The sequence below is a fragment of the Vigna umbellata genome, chromosome 2 (assembly GCF_029865625.1).
Source record: "Vigna umbellata cultivar VRB3 chromosome 2, Vumbellata_1.0, whole genome shotgun sequence".
In the NCBI taxonomy this organism is placed as follows: Eukaryota; Viridiplantae; Streptophyta; class Magnoliopsida; order Fabales; family Fabaceae; genus Vigna; species Vigna umbellata.
The window spans coordinates 25,752,070-25,776,235 of NC_142166.1; the positions used below are offsets into that span (position 1 = coordinate 25,752,070).

The window sequence follows — 24,166 nt, forward strand, 5'->3', positions numbered from 1 at the left end:
AAAAAAAGCTCTTTCTAAAATAAACAAGTTCAAATAGGTGTGGAAACATTATTGAAATGTTAGTTTACATTTATCTAGTAAATTGCCGCGCCTGATATGCATATTTTAAGGGTTTTAACATATATTCTTTAATATATCACTGATATTCTTTTGAAATAAGTCATAAATATATGACTCGTAATATTAAGGTAATTTATTTAACTAGAGTTATATTTGTTATATAATTCATTGTGAATTGGATTAATATTTCAAAATATGTTTAAATGCGTTCTTAATACCAATGCTTACAATTTCATTTCATTTTAATTATTTACGATTTCTCTTTAATTATAATTCATAAAATTTAATTTCGTTTAAAATAGTTTCTATCAATGTATAGTTTTGATCACATTTTTACCAAAAAAAAAATCTAATTATTATAGCTAGATATATGTTATATAAGTACTACAAATGGAACTTTGTTTTTAAAATGATCAAGATTAAAATTAAGAAATAAAGTGTTGTATGAGTGTTTAAAATAGATCAAAATTAGTATAAAATAAAGAAACATATTTCCAAATTATAGGATGAATACTTTTTATTAGATTGTGTTTTTTCAAAACTCAAATTAAAAGTTTATTTCACTTTAATTATATATTAATATAAATAATTTGATGTTTTATTTATATAGAATAAGATCAACGTAATATATATAGGTTTAGGGTTTGTGTAAGATGCCAAAAATCAATTTCACTCTCCTCTTATAAAGGTGTTGAGTTGAATATAGTGCTCGCAAGAAATTAAAAGAAAAAAGTTTAGAATAAGTGGTAACTTATATATTTTCATTGAATTATATTAAATGCAAATTTTCTCTAAATTTTAATCAACATGTAGCTCCATATTTTAGTAAAATAATAATTACTCTTATTTATAAAAAAAAAAAAAACTCTTCATCATATTTTTTTCAGTGCATAAAATTTAAAATTCAAATATATAAACTGAATTCCTCTCATAATATCATTAACTTTTTCAAAAGAATGGAATATGCCACCAAACAAATATATGACATTTTCTTAGCAACAAAACGTGGTTGAATTTTGTACAGCAATTCAGATACCTCTTGCTCAACTTGCACTTCCACATGGTTTTCGGCTTCTTTGAAACAGCTCCAAGTCAAGACCTAAAGTAGGTTCAGTAATGAAATGGACAATTAAAACCAATAAATAAACAAGAACAATTTAAGGGTCAATGCACGATTGCAAAGGTGAGAGTTTGAATATTGATTTATACTTATTATTTTGGATTTGTCAACCATTTATGCCCTTTGATTGCTCCCTCAGTTTTGAAAAAGTATGTGACTGCAAATCATTTAATTCAATATACGTCAACCTAAGTTTTGTTTTCAATATTTACGCTTCGGGTCATTTAATTAACCCAAGTGGACCTCACTTTTCCTTTGAAAATCTTGAAAGCAACAATTGTATTGCTATGTATCTAAGACTTTGAATTTCAGTCACAAGTGTGTTTCAGATCACGATTAGACGTCTTAACAGACTTTTTTGTAACATAAAATCAATTTTAACATTTATAAAGAAATTCAACTTCAAATGCAAATCTGTGGTATAGATTGTTTGAATTATAATACATATCTTTTTCAAGAACCAATCATAATTCCAAGTTGAAAGTAAAAGCAATAAGTGGCTTCCATTTGTTCAATTTCACCGTGATTTTGGAGGTCAAAATCAATTTTTATAGCTATTCAAACACAAACACATTACCATATTGATTTAGAATAAATTATCGTAATTAATTATTGCAATAATAAGAATTTTACTGTAATTTTTTTGAAAGAATTTTTTTAATTAATTTACAATATAAGGTACTCCAATAAAAATCAAATCTCAGGATGAAAACAAAATGAAATCAATTTTTATAGCTATTCAAACACAAACACATTACCATATTGATTTAAAATAAATTATCGTAATTAATATTACAATAATAAGAATTTTACTGTAATTTTTTTGAAAGAATTTTTTTAATTAATTTACAATATAAGGTACTCCAATAAAAATCAAATCTCAGGAGGAAAACAAAATGTATGAGTGTAACTTTCTAGAAGAAATTGTTAGCTTTCAGATCAATTTGATGACAAAATCAACATAACATATGACTGTTTGTGAACGAAAAAAATAGATTATTGTGTCGTCAAGGTGTAGGGAGGGTCAACACACACATAGATCTCCACACATAAGATATTGTTCGCTTTGGGTCAAAGCCTCACGGATTTGCTTTTGATACCACACCAAAAGGCCTCTTACCAATGGAGGTATCTGATGACAAATTTGTGAACACCGAAAAACGGCGCCAAAAACTTGTTTAACCCTCGGCAAGTGTGATCGAATTGTATCAAGTAATAAACTTGGTAAGACCAAGTATCGTTCTCCCAAAGGACTCACGACCTAGTTAGTTATATGATTTCTTGATTATTTAAGACTTGTGAACAAATTGGTATAAGTTTCAAATGCAAAAGACATAAGTAAACATGTATGCATGTGATGATCAATGGGAAAGAAGAACACAAACACTGAACGAATTAGATGGATGAGTATGTTGTTGGGGTAATCAATTTCATCTTATTCACTCTCATATATTTTAGGATTCATCATTCTTTTCATCAATGTTAATGCCACTCTCTAAATTACCTTGCGAAGAAAGCCTATCCTTAATTACAAGTTCATACAATTCCTAGCATCCCTAATAATTAATTCTGAAGCACAGAAGTTTAAAGGCAACCAACCCTCATATCCCTATGTCTAGGCAATATGCTATTGGGAGAATTTCCCCGGATCTAGATTTCCCCGTATGTGTCCATATCGACAAAATCAATAATCATGGCATCGAATGAGTTAAACAATGCATGCTTTGAGCAAAGAGGAAAAACCCTAAGTAATGATGAAAATCATAAATATGATGTTTAAACACAAAATTCCATATATGAGAGCTTGAAAAGATTACATTGATTCCCCAACAACAAGAATAGTTTAGTTCACCATATTCATGGTGAAACTAGATGAAATGCAATGAAAGAGTGAAAGATAGAAAAACCCTAGAAAGAGAAGAGGAGAGCTGTCACCATCTCCAATTCTACCCCCAAGGGGTGAAAAGTGTGTTTTGCGTCTTCTCCAGCCAAAGATACAAACCCTAGGACGTCCTAAAGCTTATATACTATTCTAAAAAATATAGAAAATTAGGCCCAAGCCCATAAAAGTAACAGAAAACCGTTCCAAGCCCATTTAGAATGGCGCTCAGCGATATTTTACCGCTGAGCGGTACTAGCGCATGATCCATTTTTCCCCCCAACTGTTGTTTTGCCCCTTAGCGGTGATTTCGGCACCTGAAAATTGCCGCTCAGCGCCAAATTACCGCTCAGTGCCACTCGGTCACACTTTTTCTACATTCTGGTTGACTTTTTAGCATTCTGGTTGACTGGTTGACTTTTCTGGTTTCTGGTTGACTTTTCAGCATTCCAATCATTCGGTACTTCAATTCTTCTTTCAAATCATTCAATTAGCCTACAAAATCAAAGGAATCTTGCACAAAACCATTAAATTCACCTTTAACTCTCTTATTCACAAAGCTAAAGAAAAAGGAAAATGTTATATGGACAACGAAATTTTGACATCGATTTCACAACGCCACGTGTCGGCTCTGCATTGGCTAGATAATTTGAAAATAAAACAAAGAAAGGGTTACGGGGCGAGGGTTATTTTGGGATTTCCAGACTAAAATTTTAAGTTTTTGGTTTGGTGGTTTAGGGTGGGAAAGACGTGCGTTCAACCCTTCCATCTCGTGTCTCGCTCTCTCGCTCGGTCGTCCATCTTCGAAGCTTCCATCTTCGGTCATCTCGTGTCTCGCTCTCTCGGTCTGTCGTCCACTTTCGAAGGTTCCATCTTTGCTGTCGTTCTCTCCTCTGTCTTCAATACGTGCGTTCAACCGTTCGATATTGTCTGTGGCTGTGTGGTCCATCTTTACCCTAATACGGGCGTTGAACCCTTCCATCTTTTGTGTGGGTCTGTCGTCCACAGAGAAACCCTTCCATCTTGTGTGTCACTCTGTCCTCCATCTTGAACCGTACTGGTGTTCTGTTTTGGCATTCGGAAAGCGGGTGTGGTTGTTTTGTTCTGCATTTCGCGTCTGGTGGAGGAGGCCGTGGAGCAGTGTTATCCGTTTTTATTGGTGTAAGTAAAAATGGCCGAGCCCTGACATTGTGTTTTACATTGTGTTTTTGGTGTTTCATTCAGTTGAATGATATAACTGAGTGTGGAATGTTATCTTGTTAGGGCCGTTTCAATGGAAGGAAAAAAACCAAGTGTAAGAAAAATTTAACTTTTGTGTTTATATATTATTTAATTATCGTATGAATTGTAGTTATTAATAAATTTGTATCATTTTTTTTGTAGTGGCGACTTCTTATCTCGATGGATTCATCGATCATTATTCAAATGAATCGTTTACTACGACAGTGTCATGTGGAGCGGATTAGGAAGACTCCATTTATGTGGTGTTTGAATATTCAAAGCCCTGTGGAGGTCAATTTGAAATTATTGAAGGTTATGGTTTGCAGGTGGGTTGGGCATGATAACAGTTTTAGAGTAAGTCAACAGTTGGTGCCCTTTAGAGTTATTGATGTGTTCATGAGCATAGGTTTAGAAATAGGTGGTTTAGAGATTCCTTTTGATGAAGTAGTTGTTGGATTGGTTGGTGAAATGTTCAAATCAAAAACCATCAGTTTGAATGACTTGACGGACATGTTTAATGTCATTGTTCATGATAAAAACATTGATGTTGATGTAGTGTGTAGGTTATATATATTAGTTTGTTTGGTTGTTTTCTATTTTCCTAGGAAATCAAGGCATGTTTGTAACATGCCTTTTGCAGTGTTAGATGACTTAGACAGTTTGTGTCTATACGATTGGTGCACCGGTGTACATAAACATATTGTAGAGAATTTAAATAAATGTAAGAAGAAAATTATGAGAGGAGGTATCGCCCAGTCACTCACTCTTAGTGGCAATGTGGCAGTGTTGCAGGTAACATGATTTGTAGTTTACTATTTTGATGTTGCAGAACATTGTGAATTAGGTTTGATGAAATAATTTTATGATATTGTAGGCTTGGGCGGTTGAAAGACTTTCTTTGCATGGTCATCCTTCACACAGGTTTTTCCCGCGCATAATGCGATGGTTCCCGTATAAATCGAGGACCGAAAAAATTGAACATATTTTTATGACCGAAGATGTAAGTGTTTTGGTTTTTGTTATTTTGTATGTTAAAATGGATTGTCTATTTTGTCTGAATTTGTTGTGTGATATTGGTGCAGTTAAATATGGAGTGGTATCTACGAAAGGAAGATCGTCATCGGCCGGAAATCCGTGCAGCTTTCAACATGGATGACGGAGGGATGAGTGAAGGATCCTTGGCTGAAGGATCCAAGGTTGAGAAAGATGATGATGATGACGAAAGCTCTGATGACGGGACATGGGAAGCAGGTGCCGAGGAGAGATTGAGGAAAAACAATGAAGATATCAGAGCATTGAATGCCAAGATTGGAGTTCTTACTAGGGAGTTATTTGAAATTTGTCAAACTCCAATCTTTACTGAAGCAGATGCATGTGGCACTGATGAAGAGGTTGGTGGTGGAGTTGATGAAGCACCTAAAGTTGGAGGTGAGGAGAAGCCTAAAGTTGGGGGAGACGAAGAGGCTGAAGTTCGTGCTGATTGTGGATTTGAAGAAGAAGGTGATGGTAATGCAGTTCATGACCCCCTAGGTGCATATACTGAAGTAAGAGGGGAGGATAAAACCGCACACAAAGAGGAGATAGTTTCAAGAACTGTTCATAACATTCATTGTATTGAAATCGATGATGATGGTGATGAGGAAGAACAGGAGGTCGTACCATTGGTTATACCCCCATTGCGCAGTTTTGTTGGTGATCCAAGCACCACTGTTGATGTAGACCAATTGTACAGATCAGTTAGCGTCAGAGAGATGACCGTATACAGGTATATGCTGTGAATTGTAGTTGTGGTTGACGAATCTCTATTGTTTGTGATTGACTAATATTTTTATGTTTAGGGTTGTAAGCGAGATAATTGGGCAAACCTTGAGCACGACTTCATTTTACACTTTGGCCCCGATGAAATACGTTGATAACATGGTTAGTATTGTGACATTTGTTTGTGTTTCATGTTGTAGTTTATGTTAGTAATGTGATAATTTTTTATTGTGTAGGTGGTGTTATTTGCTTTTACGATGTTTATGTACTTTGAGAAAAGAATGTGCGGTGTTGTTAAGAGGATTCATTTTAGTCCGTTATACTCGGTAAATAAAATTTCATATGGTATGATATATTTGATTGAAGAAATGAATTTTGATTGATTTTTGATTAATGATTTTGAAATTGTCCACAGCACCATATTCTTACAGATTATAGGAAACGTCCACAAAATCGTCATGTATTCACGCTTCATAACTATAACAGTTATCTGCGTTGTGATCATTTTGGACTTCAAGACTTTGCCACAGCGGACTTTGTGAGTAACCTTTAATTTGCAAATTTTGTCGACTTTTGGTTGTAAATGTGTTACTGAAATTGTTTATATTGTTTGTAGTTGTTTCTGCCATTTGTCCACGATGATCATTGGTGGTGTTATTCAGTGAAATTGAGTTCATTGGAGATTTTTGTGATTTACTCATTGGGTAAGGGGATCAGAGACCGCAAAAGGATAGACACAGCTGTTGTAAGATTCCACATCTTTCATTGTTGATGACCGTGTGATTATGACATAACCCTGTGTTGTTTAACAATTTATTGTATTTGTTAACTGGTAGGCTGAAAATATGGCACGATTTTAACAATTTATTGTATTTGAAGGAGGATCTTGGATGCTCAGGCTACCTCTTCACCTTTCTAGGGTTTTATCTTTCATTCTTTCATTATTGTTCATCTAGGTTCACCATGAATATGGTGAACTAAACCTTGTATGTTTGTTGGGGAATCAATGTAATCTTTTGAAGCTCTCATATATGGAATTTGTGCTTGCATCTTAATCTAAGATTTATGCTTTCTTTCATCATTAGTGTCGCAACCGGAATCGCGACGGGACGACGATCCAAAAAGAAACGCGTTTTTTGAAAAGAGATTTTGAGTCGCCACCATAGTTTATTTTGGAAAACTACGGAAAAACCATAAAAACGATAAAGCACGGTCCACGAAAACCAAAGATTGGGTTCGGGAGTCGGTTACGTGTGGGGAAGGTGTTAGCACCCCACAACGCCTGCCCTAAGGCAGTACCTTTAACTAAATGCACGAATATGATGTGATTTTCAAAATGTTTAACTATCCCCTAAAATAAAATTCTAAAATAAATAAAACATATTTTTTTAGTTTTTTGGGCCCGACAAGGATTGACCTTGCTCCTACGTATTCTCATTCAAAATGAGAAATCAGGGTTACGTAGTTCTTTTTGAAAATGTTTGAGAGATTTGTTTGAGAAATTGATTGAAAGATTTGTTTGAGAAAATGATTACGGATAAATTTGGATTTTTGGGAAAGTGAACCTGACAAGGACTAGCCTTGCTCCTACGTATCTCCACTCTTGATGGAGAATCAAGGATCACGTAGTTCTGGAAGGAAGATTGTTTGTTGCTTAAAATTGTTGATGTTTTTGGGTTTTTTGAAGATTTTATACCTTTTTTGTATTTTTGTTTTTTAGAAAGAGAAAAGGTTTTTAGCACAAGGACGATGCGTGCGATCACACATGTGCTTAACCTTTTAAAACATATTTTTGTAATTTTACTTAAGAAAGGGAAAAGGTTTTTAGCACAAGGACGATGCGTGCGATCACACATGTGCTTAAACCTTTAAAATATATTTTTTGTAATTTTAGAAAAGAAGAAGAAAAGGTTTTAGCACAAGGACGATGCGTGCGATCACACATGTGCCTAAACCTTTAAAATATATTTTTTGTAATTTTAGAAAAGAAGAAGAAAAGGTTTTAGCACAAGGACGATGCGTGCGATCACACATGTGCCTAAACCTTTAAAATATATTTTTTGTAATTTTAGAAAAGAAGAAGAAAAGGTTTTAGCACAAGGACGATGCGTGCGATCACACATGTGCCTAAACCTTTAAAATATATTTTTTTGTAATTTTAATTAAGAAAGAGAAAAGGTTTTCAGCACAAGGACGATGCGTGCGATCACACATGTGCCAAAACCATTAAAACATATTTTTTTGTAATTTTAATTAAGAAAGGGAAAAGGTTTTTTAGCACAAGGACGATGCGTGCGATCACACATGTGCCTAAACCTTTAAAACGTATTTTTTGTAATTTTAATTAAGAAAGGGAAAAGGTTTTTAGCACAAGGACGATGCGTGCGATCACACATGTGCCTAAACCTTTAAAACATATTTTTTTGTAGTTTTAATTAAGAAAGAGAAAAGATTTTCAGCACAAGGATGATGCGTGCGATCACACATGTGCCTAAGCCTTTAAAACGTATTTTCATAAATTCCTTTATTTAAATTGTAAATTGTAAGTAGATAGAACAAAATAAAATAATAAATAAAAATAAACATAAAAATAAAAGAAATAAATAAAATAATTAAAATAAGATAGACAAAAATAAATAGAATAAAATAAAATAAGAAAAACAAACGAATAAAAATAACGAGCGTTGGGGGGAATCATAAACGGACGTTGAGAATGAGGAGAAATAACGAGCGTTCGTTGCGGGGATTAACGAAAGTTCGTTGAAAATGAGGAGGAATAACGAGCGTTGGGGGATCATAAACGGGCGTTGAGAATGAGGAGAAATAACGAGCGTTGGGGGAATTATGAACGGACGCTGAGAAAAATAGCCTGGACGACGAGCGTTCGTGGGTGATATGACGAACGTATGTTGAGTAAAGGAGCCTGGATGACGAGCGTCCGTTGGGGAGAGTTGACGAACGTACGTTGAGAAAAATAGCCTGGATGACGAGCGTTCGTGGGTGATATGACGAACGTACGTTGACTACAGGAGGGTAGATGACGAGCGTTCATTGGGAAAGGAGGCTGAGTGACGAACGCTCGTTGGGGACGAGCGTTCGTTGGGACGAGCGTTCATTGGGACGGGTGTTCGTTGGGGAATTGACGAACAGACGCTGGGAAAGGGGCTGAATGACGAGCGCTCGTTGTGGACGAGCGTTCGTTGGGACGAGCGTTCGTTGGGGAATTGATGAACGGACGCTGTGAAAGGGGCTGAATGACGAGCGCTCGTTGGGGACGAGCGTTCGTTGGGGAGTTGGCAAACGGACGCTGGGAAAGGGGGCCGAATGACGAGCGTTCGGAATGGGTTGAAAAACGAGCGTTCGGAAAGAGGGAGTAACGAGCGTTCGAAAAGGGTTGAAAAACGAACGTGAGAAAAGAGGGAGTAACGAGCGTTCGTAAAGAGTGGAAAAACGAGCGTTCGGAAAATTCTAAAAGACGAGCGTTCGAGAAGGGTTGAAAAACGAACGTGAGAAGAGAGGGAGTAACGAGCGTTCGTAAAGAGTTGAAAAACGAGCGTTCGGAAGAGGCTAAAAGACGAGCGTTCGAAAAGGGGGAATAACGAGCGTTCGGAAAAGGCTAAAAGACGAGCGTTCGAAAAGGGGGAATAACGAGCGTTCGGAAAGAGTTGAAAAACGAACGTGAGAAAAGAGGGAGTAACGAGCGTTCGTAAAGAGTTGAAAAACGAACGTGAGAAAAGAGGGAGTAACGAGCGTTCGTAAAGAGTTGAAAAACGAGCGATCACCTTTGGGCTTGGCCTAGCACCGGCCCAGGGTGGCCTTTCTAACCTAGAATCTCCTAGGGGTTCAGCATTCCTCTTTCATTCCTTACCCACTCAGATCCCACACTCTCTCATAAGCTCACTCCCTCGGCTCACATACTCTCCAGAGACCCAAGGTCTCTTACTCTCTCCACAGGCTCACCACCGCGACCCGGCCACCGTGCCACCACCTCTTTCGATCTTGGCGTCGGCGGCAAACCCAAGTGCCACCGGATCCGTTTCCAGCCGCGGCGCCGTCAGCCCTGGAGGCAGCCACCGCTGGGCTCTCCTATTCTCCTTTATCTATTTTCCGTTTGTGTTTGGGTTGATTGCAGGTGAGGGAGAATGACACGGGTTATGTTTGTTGGGGTTGATGATGAGTGGCGGCTGTGTTGAGGATGGTTGCGGGTGAAGATGATGATGCTGGAGGTGGTATCCTGTGGGGAAGACGAGATGGGTGTTGGCTGGGAGGTAAGGATGAAGATGGGGTGACGAGCAAAAGGGACCTGTGTCAGTGCTTGAGATCAAGTGTTGGAGGCGAAAGCGAAGAGGGAAGGGATGAAGATGATAGGTGTTGGCCGTGGGCGTCAGTATGGCTTGTGGCAGTGGGTGAATGTGGATGATGGGTGTCGGAGATTGGTCACTGTTCTTGGCTGTGGCTTTGTGCAATGCAGGTTGAGGATGGTGGTGTTATGCGTGAGTTGGGATGGAGGTTCCGTGATAATGGTGTATGGGTTGGGGTCTCTGCTTGAGTTGAATTTCTGAAGATGAAGGAGTATGTGGTTGTATGTGATGGTTGTGGCAAATGAATATGGTTGAAGTGAATATGGTTGATGATTCGGGGAGGGGGATCCAATATTGAGGTTTGGTCGTGTGGTATCAGGCGTTGGAGATGAAAAGGGATGAAAATGATGGTGTTGGCCGTGAGGTGTTTGATGAATGAAGAGTAAAACGATGGGTGTTCCTATTAACCGTGGGCGTGGTTTAGGTTGTTGGGAATGGACGGAGGAGGGTGACGATGATGTTCGGTAACATAATGGATGTGTACAAATACCCAGGGTATTCAACAACATTCATATACAAATTTAACAACAATCGTAACAGAGATATGTTCATGGGCAAGTAACCAACTCAGTAGAACGTGGAGTGTAAGGTATTACTTACCTCTTCGAAGATCCGTTTGCTATTCCCTCTCCGGCTGGAGTTTGTCTTTCTCTGCAGATGAAAATGGTGTATGCCCCTCAGCAATGGATGATCCAAGATGAAAGTCCAGTGTCAAATCCTCCTTTTCTTTTCTCTCCCCAAAAGCAGAATCCCCCTTTCCTCTGCTCCCCTGTGCTTTTGTGCAACTCCGTATCTCCCAAATTGAATGTACCAGCCCCGTACAATCCAAATTGTCCCTGCCAACCCCGCACACTCTGCAAAAATCGTTTTCTGCCCCCTCACCCTCCAACACGCGTACTGCTCTTTTCTTGCCCCCCCAACCGAAAACATTCTCTCTTTTCCCAGCTTCTCTCTTTTTTTTTTTAATCATATTATATTTAAGCAAAATAAGTTTAAAAAATAAGATAAAATAACAATAGAAAATAAAATAATAAAAAATGTAAGAAAAAAAAAAAATATATATATATATATATACATATATATATATATATATATATACATATATATGGAGAAAAATAAGATAATATATGTAAATAAGACTAGGATAATACAAAACAAAAAAAAAATAATAATAATAAGAAAAGAAATAAATAAATAAATAACCATAAATAAATAAAAGATAAAAACGAAAATAAGAAATAGAAATAAAAATAAGTAAATAATATAATAGATTACAGTAAAGTCCAAAAAGTCAATCCGGACGAAATTTGGTATTGACAATTAGTTAGGGTTTTTCCTCTTTGCTTAATGCTTGCTTTGTTTAACTCATTCAATGCATGATTATTGATTTTGTCGATACGGGAACGTACGGGGAAGTCTAGATCCGGGGAATCTCTCCCAATATTATATTGGTTGTCGTTAAGCTCCTGCACTTGATGAACTAATTATTAGGAATGCTAGGAATTGTATGAACTCATAATTAGGGAGAAGCCTTCTTGAAAGGTACTTTAGAGAGTGACATTAACAATGATGATTTGAATGTTGAATTCCTAAAATATATGAGAGTGGATAAGATGAAATTGAACCCCAACAACATATTCACCTATATATTTCATTGAAAGTGCTTGTCTTTTGCTTTTGCCATTGATCAAAACTCATGCATACATGTTTATTTTCTGTCTTGCATATTAAACTCCAAATATTTCGTTCTTAAGTCTTAGCTAATCAACAAATCACATAACTAAACTAGGCCGTGAGTCCTTTGGGAGAACGATACTTGGTCTTACCGAGTTTATTACTTGAAACGATTCGGTCATACTTGCCGATTGTTCAACAAGTTTGTGACATCATATTTTGGTGATCATAAATTTGTCCATCAAGTTTTTGGCGCCGTTGCCGGGGACTCTGGTTTAACTGGTTAATTTGTGTGATTATTGATTATCTTTGACTTTAATTTTGAATTTCTGTTTTTATTTTCTGTTTTTATTTTTTCGGTTTTTATTTGATTTGGTTTTATTTTATTTGATTTTATTTGATTTTATTTTATTTGATTTGATTTGATTTTATCTTATTTGATTTGATTTGATTTGATTTGATTTTATTTTATTTGATTAGATTAGATTTTATTTGATTTGATTAGATTAGATTTTATTTTATTTTATTTTATTTGATTAGATTAGATTTTATTTGATTTGATTAGATTAGATTTTATTTGATTTGATTTGATTTGATTAGATTAGATTTTATTTTATTTTATTTTATTTTATATTATTTTATCTTATCCTCTGAATCTTTTATCTTCTGAATCTATATCTTCTCCTATATCTTTTTGTGCTAACAAATCTTTTCTAGGATTTTGTTTTCTTGTGCATGCAGGAAGCAATTAGAACAAGGAGCAAGAAAACAACAGAACCTCTGCTTGAAGGTCTAGACGAGAGTAGACGGAGGAGAAGAATCCGAACATCTAGAGAACTTTTCCCTTCTCCAGAAACTCTCTTACAATCATCACCACAAGGTTTTGTTCATAGCACAGAAAATATGGAGACCAACAATGTTAGAAGAACTCTTGCTGACTACACCAATATAGCTGGACCTCAGCACTTTAACAGTATAGCTAGACCTATAGTCAATGCAGCTAATATGGAGGTCAAACCAGCACTGATTCAATTGGTGAAAAGCAACCAATTTAATGGGTTATCTCATGAAAGCCCATATGAGCACCTCACTACCTTCAATGAGATTTGCAACACAGTCAAAATTAATGGGGTGCCAGACGAAGCTATCAAACTTAGCTTGTTTCCTTTCTCATTGGGAGGCAATGCTAAGCTTTGGTTGAATTCTTTCCCAGAAGAAAGTTTCACAGAGTGGGAAGCAGTGGTCACAAAATTTTTAAACAAGTACTTCCCACAATCTAAGGTGACAAAAGGCAAGCAAGAGATTTCTTCATTTAAGCAGGGTATGGAAGAATCACTGGGGCATGCATGGGACAGATACAAAAGCTTGCTAAGAAAAACACCCACGCATGGCTTTGAAGATCAGGAAGTTGTCTTAACTTTCCTTGGAGGGCTTGGTTCACAAACCAAGATGATGCTGGACGCCTCAGCAGGAGGCAATATTAAATGGAAAACTCCAGAGGAAGCAACAGAGATTATAGAAAACATGGCTACTAGTGATAATGAGCTACACAATGAGAGAGGAGCTCCTATGCAAAAAGGAGTCCTCCAATTACAGACACATGATGCCCTGCTAGCTCAAAACAAAATTCTAACTCAACAGTTGGAGACTCTGACCAAAACTCTTGCACAATTACCCAAAGAGTTGAAAACTGTTGCACAAGTACAAACCCAGTTGTGCGAATTGTGTGGAGGCGACCATATCAATGGTCAATGTGCCTTTCCAGTTGAAGCCGTAGAGGATGTAAACTACATGACCAATCAGTACCGTCAAGGGAGCTACAATCAGGGGTGGAAACCACACCCAAGTATTGGTCAAGGGCAAACTGGGCAAGCTGGTCAATATAATAAGCAGCAGCAGCAACCCACCTTATGGCAACAGTTATCTATGCTTAATGAAAGGTCCATGAGGATGGAGGAAACTCTCAACAATTTCATACAGAAAACTGAGTCTACCCAAAAGAGCACTGAAGCTGCTATCAAAAATTTGGAGACTCAGAAGGGGTAGATCACCAAACAGGTGGAAGAAAGGCCAAATAGAAATTTTGGGGCTAATACTGAGGTTAACCCCAGAGAAGAGTGCAAGGTGGTAGAGAGTGTTGATGATGAGAAAGTTGAGTCAGATACAGAAGAAAGGATTAAAATAGAGAGCAAAAGCACTTTTCCCTTTCCAATCCATCAAGGGAAACAACTAGACTTCACAGAATTATTCAAAATGGTGGATAATGATGCACCTTGGGAACAGATTCTACAACAGATTACGATTTACACTAAATCTAATGAAGAAATCTCTACAAAGAAAAGACGTAGAGATGATGAAGCAAAGGAGTGTATAACTGTTAAAAAAGAGTCATTCCCTCCTAAAACAATAGATCCAGGCAGTTTTTCTATCCCTTGTACCGTAGGGAAGAAAAAGGTGAAGAAAGCTCTCCTTGATATAGGTTCAAGTGTTAACTTGATACCTTATTCTTTACTGGAGCAAATCGGCAATGTTAAAGTGAAACCTATAAAGGTTAATCTAGTAATGGCCGATGGATCTTCAAAGGAGCCATGTGGGATTGCAGAGGACATTATAGTTTGTGTTGGCAAACTTCAGTTCTTGGCAGACTTTGTGGTGATGAAGATGGAGACAGAGAAGATACCTATCATACTTGGAAGACCGTTTATGAAAACGGCCAGAGCTATCATTGATGTAAATGAAGTTATAGTAGTGCTCCAGGACAGAGAGGAGAGAGTGGTTGTAGACGTCTTCAAAAATGAGACGCAAGCACAGGAGGAAGAAGCTAGTTATAAAGCTGCATTTCAAGATGCACACATGACTAACCATAAAGATGAAAATCTCAAGGTTGCAGGTAACCATTGTTTGTTGTTTCAGGTACACAAGGAAGAAAAGATTGGAAGAGGAGGAGAAATTCCTGGTGACTGGAGAAAAGAAGACTCCAACTTGGCACACCTGTAAGAATCAAGAACAAGTTGTGGGTTGTGAAGGGCTTTAAAGAGAAGGAGATGATAGAGATAGAGTCTCCACATTCTAGAAGGACCAAAACAGTTCACAGGAAACAGCTGAGGAGTTGGTGGGATGACAACATCAACTATAAAGAAGGAACTTGAGCTTTACTGGGTCAAGCTAATGACGTTAAAAGAGCGCTTGCTGGGAGGCAACCCAGTGATTTAAAAACTTTTAATTTTATTTTGGTTTGTAATTTTTAATCTGTTGAACATGATTTTGTGAATATTTTGTTGAACATAGCATCTACTGAAGGATGTTAGTTGGATATAGCATCTACTGAAGGATGCTAAGTGTATAACACCTACTGATGGGTGTTGGTGAGAAAATGTTGCACCTACTGATGGGTGTTGGTAAGTTTTTAACACCTACTGATGGGTGTTGGTAAGTGTGTAACACCTACTGATGGGTGTTGGTGGATTTTGGGTCAGGCTCGTGACGTTAAACAAGCGCTACCTGGGAGGCAACCCAGTTGATTGATTGTTTTTGTTTGTTTCATTTTAGCTGCATAATAGGGTTTGCATAAGTATTCTAAACATTGAATTACAGGGAACCAGTGAGGGGCATGTCTAGGAGGCACTTAGGTTAAGCAAAGAAGGAGAAGAGCACATCACGAAAGTGCCGCTGAGCGGCAAATTACCGCTGAGCGGTACTATCGCAGAGTGGGCTTTGGTTACCCTTTAGCGGAACCCGAGCCCATTAGGGTATTTTTATACCCTAAGCTGCACAAATGCTTTTATTTTCAGGCTCTTCTCTGCACACACACTCCTACATACCTTTTCAAAGGTTCTCTACAACTTTTCCCTCATCCCTCTTTAGAAAATCTCCCTTCCACTCACTTGCTCATTAGTTTTCCATCTAAGTTTGGGGTTGGGAGAGAGCATCATTGAAGGGGCTGATTTCTTCATTATGGTTTACTAATGCTTAACAATGTATCTTTTGGTTTTGTGAATTATGTTTGATGTAGGGATGGCCTCCTCATCGGGCAAAAAGAATCAAGACTATAAGATCCAAGAAGAGGAAGATACCGAGGACAACTCAGATTGATGAGGAGCTGAGATAGCATTTACGGATGAATGTTATCATATGCTTATGCTTTTGTTGGTTTAAGTTTTCTAAACTTATTTATTTTTTGTTTTAGATTAGGGTTTGATGTACTCTATTGGAAACATGGTTTGTTATGATGGTTTGCTATTAACTGTGATTGTGTGATAAGTAATGCTTGATGATGATTAGTGATTGATTGATGTTGAGATAGATGTGCACATTAAAATGCTTATACAGGTGATTCACAAGCTTTGTGAACAAATGCAGGATATTATGATTGTGATTGTGAAATTAAGCAGGATGTGTATGTTAAATGTGAATGAGCTTACATGTGAGGTTTTGAGCTCCAGAGTTGTTATTGATTGAATGCTATTACTTTGAAAGCATGAATGACTTTGCCCAGGTTTTCTATGATTGAATTAATTGCTTGTATTGCATCATATGATCAAGGCCATTTGTTGGAACCCTTTTTATTGGCCAGATTCATAAAGTTAGCCCACTAAAAGAGAACACTTTGTGTTCTATCCTTTGAACCCTTAGCCTTGAACATACACTGAAACCCTTGATTGAAAATCTTTACCTTGAGTTAAGTAGAAGATCTTGTGTGGTATTGTTAAATATTCAAGTTTGGGGTTGTTGGGAAAACATGAAAAAGGAAAAGCATTGAGCTAAGAGCTAAAAAGTAAGAATATGCAAAGAAAAAAAGAAAAAGAAAAGAAAAGAAAAAGAAGCAAAGCTCAATGCAAATGCAAAGGCAAGTTGGGAAGAATAAGAAAAATTGTGTTGTTATGATTCTCTTAACTCAAGGATTTTGTGATCCAGAAAAACAAATTTTCTTGTTAGCCCAGCCACATTATAAGCCATTGAAAAGTCCTTGTGATGATGCATGCTTGTGAATGTTTTTGATTATGGTAAAATGAAAGGCAAAGTTGATTCATGTAACATTGTGATAGTGGAGTGAATGAGTGAAACACTTTACCTCTTATACACTTGTGTGTTGAGTGAAACACTTTACCTAGTGAGGAAATATTCCATAAGCACATGAACATTCATGCTTAATTGATTGATCATTCATGAAAAATAGCATTTGTTGAAATTTAAATGACTTTGTGAACACTAAAGCATGTGCACATCTTCATTGAACTCTTGGTCATAAGTTTGAGTGAAGTTGTTACTTATCTTGAAAAAGAGGATTTTTGAATGAGTGAACCATCATATGAATTGGTTGAAGATTGAGTTACATCTTGTTTGCTTGAGGACAAGCAAAGTTCTAAGTTTGGGGTTGTGATAACAGTTGAAAAACTGTTATTTTCATGCTTAAAATTGACACAAAAAGCAACCTTTACACTTAGAAACTAGCTTGAAATCATGCTTTTATCCATATTTTCAGAAATAAGAGAGCTGGACAGGTTTATGCTTGATTTCAGTGTTTTTGTGCAGGTTTTAAGGTGAATTTAGTGAAGGAAGTGAAGAAGGAGAGAGATGGAATCAGAAAAGTCAACCAGAAACCAGAAAAGTCAACCAGTCAACCAGAAAAGTCAACCAGTCAACCAAAAAGTCAACCAGACAACCAGAATACGAAAAAAGTCAACCAGACGAGTTTTGGGCCAGTTTTATGCGATTTTATGATCTGTTTGGGCCTGGACCCGTTTTCTATTATTTTTATGTCCTATTTAAAGACCTAGATGTCTTAGGGTTGGTATCTTTGGCAGAAACAAAGCAAACAGTCTCTCTTCCACCCCTTTGAAGGAGGATCTTGGATGCTCAGGCTACCTCTTCACCTTTCTAGGGTTTTATCTTTCATTCTTTCATTATTGTTCATCTAGGTTCACCATGAATATGGTGAACTAAACCTTGTATGTTTGTTGGGGAATCAATGTAATCTTTTGAAGCTCTCATATATGGAATTTGTCCTTGCATCTTAATCTAAGATTTATGCTTTCTTTCATCATTAGTTAGGGTTTTTCCTCTTTGCTTAATGCTTGCTTTGCTTAACTCATTCAATGCATGATTATTGATTTTGTCGATACGGGAACGTACGGGGAAGTCTAGATCCGGGGAATCTCTCCCAATATTATATTGGTTGTCGTTAAGCTCCTGCACTTGATGAACTAATTATTAGGAATGCTAGGAATTGTATGAACTCGTAATTAGGGAGAAGCCTTCTTGAAAGGTACTTTAGAGAGTGGCATTAACAATGATGATTTGAATGTTGAATTCCTAAAATATTTGAGAGTGGATAAGATGAAATTGAACCCAAACAACATATTCACCTATATATTTCATTGAAAGTGCTTGTCTTTTGCTTTTGCCATTGATCAAAACTCATGCATACATGTTTATTTTTTGTCTTGCATATTAAACTCCAAATATTTCGTTCTTAAGTCTTAGCTAATCAACAAATCACATAACTAAACTAGGCCGTGAGTCCTTTGGGAGAACGATACTTGGTCTTACCGAGTTTATTACTTGAAACGATTCGGTCATACTTGCCGATTGTTCAACAAGTTTGTGACATCATATTTTGGTGATCATAAATTTGTCCATCAATAGACCGGAAGGTAGTATTGGTCCTTTGACTGTTAAACAAGCAAATATCCCATCCCAACCAAACTTGTAAGTTTCTTCAACTGTACTGCCGGATTATATTGTGTTGTGATGTATATGGGCAAAAGTAATTTGATGTGGTGGGTATATTATTTCAGACATGATTGTGGAGTCATAATGTTGAAAGCAATGGAAATCTGGGATGGAGACGAAGAATACAACGGGAAAAGCATGCCTCAATATACAATTGTAAGTTGGAACTGTGTGTTTGATAAAATTCTTGTATGTGGTGGTTTGTAACGTGGAAAATGTTGGTTTCAGGAGGAGCTGCTTGGGATTAGAAAGAAATATGTATGTGACTGGATCCTGGACAGCGAGAACATAAGAAGAATGGAAGCCCTACAGCTATATGGCATTGTTTAGGATTGCTAAGAAATGATAAAATTTGACATGTAACAGATGTTCAAATATGTACCTATTGTTAGTTGACAATGTACACTATGTGTTTGTAATAAGATTAGTGGTTGGATTTTCAAATGAATTGTTTTTACTTTGTGTTTGTGTTTGTTATAATGACAAAATTATTGATTGAAAAATGAACGCATAATTATAATAAGTGTTTGAAAAGTACGAGACCATTTTCAGTAAAATTAATGGTAATTAATGCGAGGGAGTTGATCAAGTTCTGAGCTGGGAGATGGCTATTGGTGATTGATGTGAACCCAAGGAGTGTGGAGTGACCCCTCACCAGTTGGAGGAGCAAGGTGTGCAATGGATGACTGAGGGTGTTCAAAAAAGGCCTTGGTAATCGTTTACAACACCCTGGTAAACGATTACCCGAGGGAAAATTGGATTTTGTACAGAAAGTCCAACTGAGGTAGTCAGTCAGGTTAACAGGGGTGACCATTGGAAAAAAAATTGAGTTTTAGGCACTTTTGCACTTGTCTCAGGGTGTTCCTGGTGTTTCAATGGTGGGAGAGGATGGTTACTGATGTGATGATGTCCCACGTAGTGTGGAGTGACCCCTCATCAGTTGGAGGAGCAAGCTGTGCAATGGATGACCGAGGGTCTTGAAAAAAGGCCTTGGTAATCGTTTACAACAGCCTGGTAAACGATTACCCGAGGGAAAATTGGATTTTGTACAAAAATTCCAACTGAGGTAGTCAGTCGGGTTAACAGGGGTGACCATTGGAAAAAAAAGTGAGTTTTAGGCACTTTTCCACTTGTCTGAGGGTGGTCCTGGTGTTTCAGTGGTGGGAGAGGGTGCTTGGTGATGTGATGTGAGGCCAAGGAGTGTGGAGTGACCCCTCATCAGTAGGAGGAGCAAGCTGTGCAATGGATGACTGAGGGTGTTGAAAAAAGGCCTTGGTAATCGTTTACAACTTGCTGGTAAACGATTACCCGAGGGAAAATTGGATTTTGTACAGAAAGTCCAACAGAGGTAGTCAGTCAGGTAAACAGGGGTGACCATTGTCAAAAAAAGTGAGTTTTAGGCACTTTTGCACTTGTCTGAGGGTGGTCCTGGTGTTTCAGTGGTGGGAGAGGGTGCTTGGTGATGTGATGTGAGGCCAAGGAGTGTGGAGTGACCCCTCATCAATTGGAGGAGCAAGCTGTGCAATGGATGACTGAGGGTGTTGAAAAAAGCCTTTGGTAATCGTTTACAACAGCCTGGTAAACGATTAGCCGAGGGAAAATTGGATTTTGTACAGAAAGTCCAACTGAGGTAGTCAGTTAGGTTAACAGGGGTGACCATTGGAAAAAAAATTGAGTTTTAGGCACTTTTGCACTTGTCTCAGGTGTTCCTGGTGTTTCAGTGGTGGGAGAGGGTGGTTACTAATGTGATGATGTCCCACGGAGTGTGGAGTGACCCCTCATCAGTTGGAGGAGCAAGCTGTGCAATGGATGACTGAGGGTGTTGAAAAAAGGCCTTGGTAATGGTTTACAACAGCCTGGTAAACTATTACCCGAGAGAAAATTGGATTTTGTACAGAAAGTCCAACTGAGGTAGTCAGTCAGGTTAACAGGGGTGACCATTGGAAAAAAAGTGAGTTTTAGGCACTTTTGCACGTGTTTGAGGGTGGTCCTGGTGTTTTACTGGTGGGAGAGGGTGCTTGGTGATGTGATGTGAGGCCAAGGAGTGTGGAGTGACCCCTCATCAGTTGGAGGAGCAAGCTGTGCAATGGATGACTGAGGGTGTTGAAAAAAGGCCTTGGTAATCGTTTACAACACCCTGGTAAACGATTAGCCGAGGGAAAATTGGATTTTGTACAGAAAGTCCAACTGAGGTAGTCAGTCAGGTTAACAGGGGTGACCATTGGAAAAAAAATTGAGTTTTAGGCACTTTTGCACTTGTCTCAGGGTGTTCCTGGTGTTTCAGTGGTGGGAAAGGGTGGTTACTGATGTGATGATGTCCCAAGGAGTGTGGAGTGACCCCTCATCAGTAGGAGGAGCAAGCTGTGCAAGGGATGACTGAGGGTGTTGAAAAAAGGCCTTGGTAATCGTTTACAACTTGCTGCTAAACGATTACCCGAGAGAAAATTTGATATTGTACAGAAAGTCCAACAGAGGTATTCAGTCAGGTAACCAGGGGTGACCATTGTCAAAAAAAGTGAGTTTTAGGCACTTTTGCACTTGTCTGAGGGTGGTCCTGGTGTTTCAGTGGTGGGAGAGGGTGCTTGGTGATGTGATGTGAGGCCAAGGAGTGTGGAGTGACCCCTCATCAGTTGGAGGAGCAAGCTGTGCAATGGATGACTGATGGTGCTGAAAAAAGGCTGTGGTAATCGTTTATAACCTCCTGGTAAACGATTACCCGAGAGAAAATGACATTTTGTACATAAAGTCCAACTGAGGTAGTCAGTCAGGTTAACAGGGATGACCATTGGAAAAACAAAGGTAACAATTAACTTCAAAACTTTTGTACGACATAAACAAATTCATTATAACACACCATTAATAGAGATTCAGGTACACAACATACACAATAATAATACATTGTACGTTTCAACACCCTCAGTCATCCATTGCAAAGCTTGCTCCTCCTACTGATGAGGGGTCACTCCACACTCCTTGGCCTCACATCACATCACCAAGCACCCTCTCCCACCACTGAAACATCAGGACCACCCTCAGACAAGTGCAAAAGTGCCTAAAACTCACTTTTTTTTCCAATGGTCACCCTTGTTAACCTGACTGACTACCTCAGTTGGACTTTCTGTACAAAATCCAATTTTCCCTCGGGTAAACGTTTACCAGGCGGTTGTAAACGATTACCAAGGCCTTTTTTCAACACCCTCAGTCATCCATTGCACAGCTTGCTCCTCCAACTGATGAGGGGTCACTCCACACTCCTTGGCCTCACATCACATCACCAAGCACCCTCTCCCACCACTGAAACACCAGGACCACCCTCAGACAAGTGCAAAAGTGCCTAAAACTCACTGTTTTTGACAATGGTCACCCCTGGTTACCTGACTGACTACCTCTGTTGGACTTTCTGTACAATATCCAATTTTCTCTTGGGTAATCGTTTACCAGCAAGTTGTAAACGATTACCAAGGCCTTTTTTCAACACCCTCAGTCATCCCTTGCACAGCTTGCTCCTCCAACTGATGAGGGGTCACTCCACACTCCTTGGCCTCACATCACATCACCAAGCACCCTCTCCCACCACTACCCTCCTACTGATGAGGGGTCACTCCACACTCCTTGGGACATCATCACATCACCCCCCACTCAAATTGTCATTCAAATCAACTGGTTTTGACATTGGTCACCCATGGTACCCAGAATGACCACTCAAACACCAACATCTTACAAACAAGCCTGCAACTTAGGAGACACAAAACTTGACCACATTCTAAAATCCACAAACCCACAACTCTTAATAACAATTGTATTCAAAAAATAAAATATGAGACCAATTCAAACAAAAACTCAAATTTTATATCATTGAACTAAATCGGATAAATTACACTTTGTTTTCTTAATCTATTTACAATTATTACAATTATCATTTACTTTCCATTAATCAACGAAATACACAAATCACTCATTTTTTATTCTAAGCACTACGGTTCCAGTGTATGGAGTCCTAAGTGCTCTTCCCTTGTAACGCCTTCGTGATCCAACCCTAACATACGTCTTCAAAGGTCGTTCATTTCCGTCAATGTCAGTTGGGGATACAAAACCAGTGTTCACGGATGGTTCTGTATGAGGCACACTTTGTCCAACGTCATCTTTATTTTGCCTTCTTGCCTTCTCTTCAGCCAATTGTGCCTCCAAAGTTGCAACCCTCCTTTTAAGTTCTTCAATTAGAAATTCTTGGTCCTCTAAGGCACGCATGAAAGTTTCTCTGCGGATTCTTTTTTGTTTCTTCTTTCCGCTTGGTTTAGCATCCTTTCTTTTTGGTGTTGTTCTGTATTCCTCCTTATCCTTGGTTGGAGCACCACCATAAACATCGTCAACAACCTGAAATTTAAACACACATTACAGATTACACAACTTTTGTCAATATATGAAAACATAACAAAACTTCCGATAACAAACAACATACCAAACCTGTCTCCATACACCGTTTTACGAACTTGTCTCCAACACTTATATTCATCCAATGCAATATTCGTGGAAATTTATCAATAGGACCTTTTGGTGGAACAAATAGCTCAAAAAACCATACCTAAAAAAATTAAATCATCTCAACTTCTAAGAAACTAAATTCAAAAAACAATTAAAATAATTACATCAAATACTATTAATTACCTGCAACATGTAAACACAACCATCGACGTAAACGTTTGTTGAACCTTTGCCTTTCTTCAAACCTTCTGAAGCTTTGCACAAACTACGTAACAGAAAACGATAAACTACACTACCCCAACAATAACTACCCAAACCAGTTAAGTTGTCAACAATATTAAACATTACGGGAAACACTTTTTCGCTACGTTTTGGAAATAAAATCTCACTTATCCCTACCAGGAGGTAAAGGATACAAAAATGAGAACAAGGGATCTTTTTCTTGTGTTTTCGCATTAGAATTTTGTATATCGAATTCAATTCCTTTGTTCCTTTGCCTATGTATTTCACACATTCAGTATTGCCCATTTCTTCCTTTAAGTTAATATTTGCACCATCTGTACTCAATCCCAACCATAAATAAATATCCTTTTCATTTATATTCAAAACTTTATTCCCAACTAAAAAACCACTACTAGAGTCGTCCCACTTACCCAATAACTCACTCAATATATTTCTACCTAGTTTAACATTGACATTGACATCTAAAAACCACGCAAATGGAGTCTTCGCAATCAATGACCGATGCTCGTCTGTCAAGCGTTCGTTCAAAGTACATATATACTTTGTCGAAAAAGAGTGACGAACACTCAACTGCATAAACCAAAATAAAATCAGCAAAACAACGAAACCCAATAACCCTAGAACCACAACACAAGG

The 24,166-nt window shown here is 37.9% G+C and overlaps 1 protein-coding gene across 1 annotated transcript; it reads left to right on the top strand.

Annotated features, from left to right (window-relative positions):
* Positions 1 to 4,332: 4,332 nt before the first annotated feature.
* LOC148203699 (uncharacterized) lies at positions 4,333 to 19,135 on the top strand. Its single transcript, XM_088106195.1, has 12 exons — positions 4,333 to 4,353; positions 4,443 to 4,634; positions 5,155 to 5,280; positions 5,363 to 6,045; positions 6,119 to 6,200; positions 6,275 to 6,364; positions 6,454 to 6,576; positions 6,655 to 6,783; positions 6,875 to 6,893; positions 18,697 to 18,781; positions 18,871 to 18,961; positions 19,034 to 19,135. The coding sequence occupies exons 1-12, from the start codon at positions 4,333 to 4,335 to the stop codon at positions 19,133 to 19,135; spliced, it is 1,743 nt and encodes a 580-aa protein (XP_087962321.1).
* Positions 19,136 to 24,166: the final 5,031 nt, after the last annotated feature.

What these genes read in the sequence shown, in the direction of transcription:
- LOC148203699 (XM_088106195.1), top strand. Translation starts at nt 4,333, where the DNA reads ATGGAAGGAAAAAAACCAAGT. An exon ending in TGGAAGGAAAAAAACCAAGT is followed by an intron (nt 4,354 to 4,442) that starts GTAAGAAAAATT and finishes TTTTTTTTGTAG; the next exon opens with TGGCGACTTCTTATCTCGAT. An exon ending in ATCCCATCCCAACCAAACTT is followed by an intron (nt 18,782 to 18,870) that starts GTAAGTTTCTTC and finishes ATATTATTTCAG; the next exon opens with ACATGATTGTGGAGTCATAA.